The 948-nt window shown below is 40.7% G+C and overlaps 1 protein-coding gene across 2 annotated transcripts in view; it reads left to right on the forward strand.

Annotated features, from left to right (window-relative positions):
- epas1b (endothelial PAS domain protein 1b) overlaps positions 1-948 on the forward strand; it is a 56,797-nt gene that overhangs the window by 13,426 nt on the left and 42,423 nt on the right. The window contains exon 2 of one of the 2 annotated variants that reach the window (XM_046065616.1): positions 801-933. The exons of the other annotated variant lie outside the window; for it this stretch is intronic. Coding sequence (XP_045921572.1) covers positions 801-933 — 133 coding nt within the window. The remainder of the gene's footprint in view (positions 1-800; positions 934-948) is intronic. 2 annotated transcript variants of the gene reach the window in all.

Raw genomic sequence — 948 nt, forward strand, 5'->3', positions numbered from 1 at the left:
TGACATTTGGGGATTAGCTGGAGGCTCACGTCGTGCTTTAGGTATGAGGTGTCTGGACTGGTACTTTCCAACGGTGATGTTGTTTTTTTGACGTTTAGATAAGAGAACGTACAGTTCATATGCCTTGAAAAGATGTGAAATTTTAAAAAATGGTTCTGTCTGTATGTACATCTTCATTTTCATTTTCAAATTTAACTTATTTATCCAAAAAAAAACCAAATTCACTTGGTTTTCAGGTACAAAAAATACACAATGACATACTGCATTTGTTGTAGTGCTGCAATAATCAATCTTAGCTTGAGAATGTAAAATGAATATATATGTTGTCAAACAGGCTCAGATATGTTTAGATGTGTTGCTGGGAATATGTATGTTTTCTTAAGGTGGTATTTTTCAGCAACGTAGGCCGGAAGTTAGTTAATCTGCTAAAGTGTTGCTTAATTATTGGCAAACAGCGGCAGTGTGACTTGGAGGCTACCAAATAACTTTAGAGAACACAGCACTTCCCTGTATTTATTCTGAAAAGCATGTTGTGTTTTAACCTATGAATGAACCTCAGTGAAACTAACTGTGAAACTGGGAACAATCACATTTGGTGCTTGTCAAATCATTTGGGGATTTATGATACTGGGCTCTGTACGCTGTAGTTTGCCAGCAGCAGTTTGTACAGTGTGGAACAGGAAGTACCCCGGACAATGAGGGCAGATATACAGGAATTATTGGTGCAGTGTGTCATGTAAATCTAACTACTGTACAAATGAACCAACAGTGGGCCAAATTTGTAATATGTTTTTGTGCAGGAGCAGTTCAGAGCGGCGTAAGGAGAAGTCCCGGGACGCAGCCCGCTGCCGGCGCAGCAAAGAGACTGAGGTTTTCTATGACCTTGCTCACCAGCTGCCTTTACCCCACAGTGTCAGCTCTCACCTGGACAAGGCCTCCATCATGAGG

Source organism: Micropterus dolomieu, linkage group LG12 (assembly GCF_021292245.1).
Source record: "Micropterus dolomieu isolate WLL.071019.BEF.003 ecotype Adirondacks linkage group LG12, ASM2129224v1, whole genome shotgun sequence".
Taxonomy (NCBI): Eukaryota; Metazoa; Chordata; class Actinopteri; order Centrarchiformes; family Centrarchidae; genus Micropterus; species Micropterus dolomieu.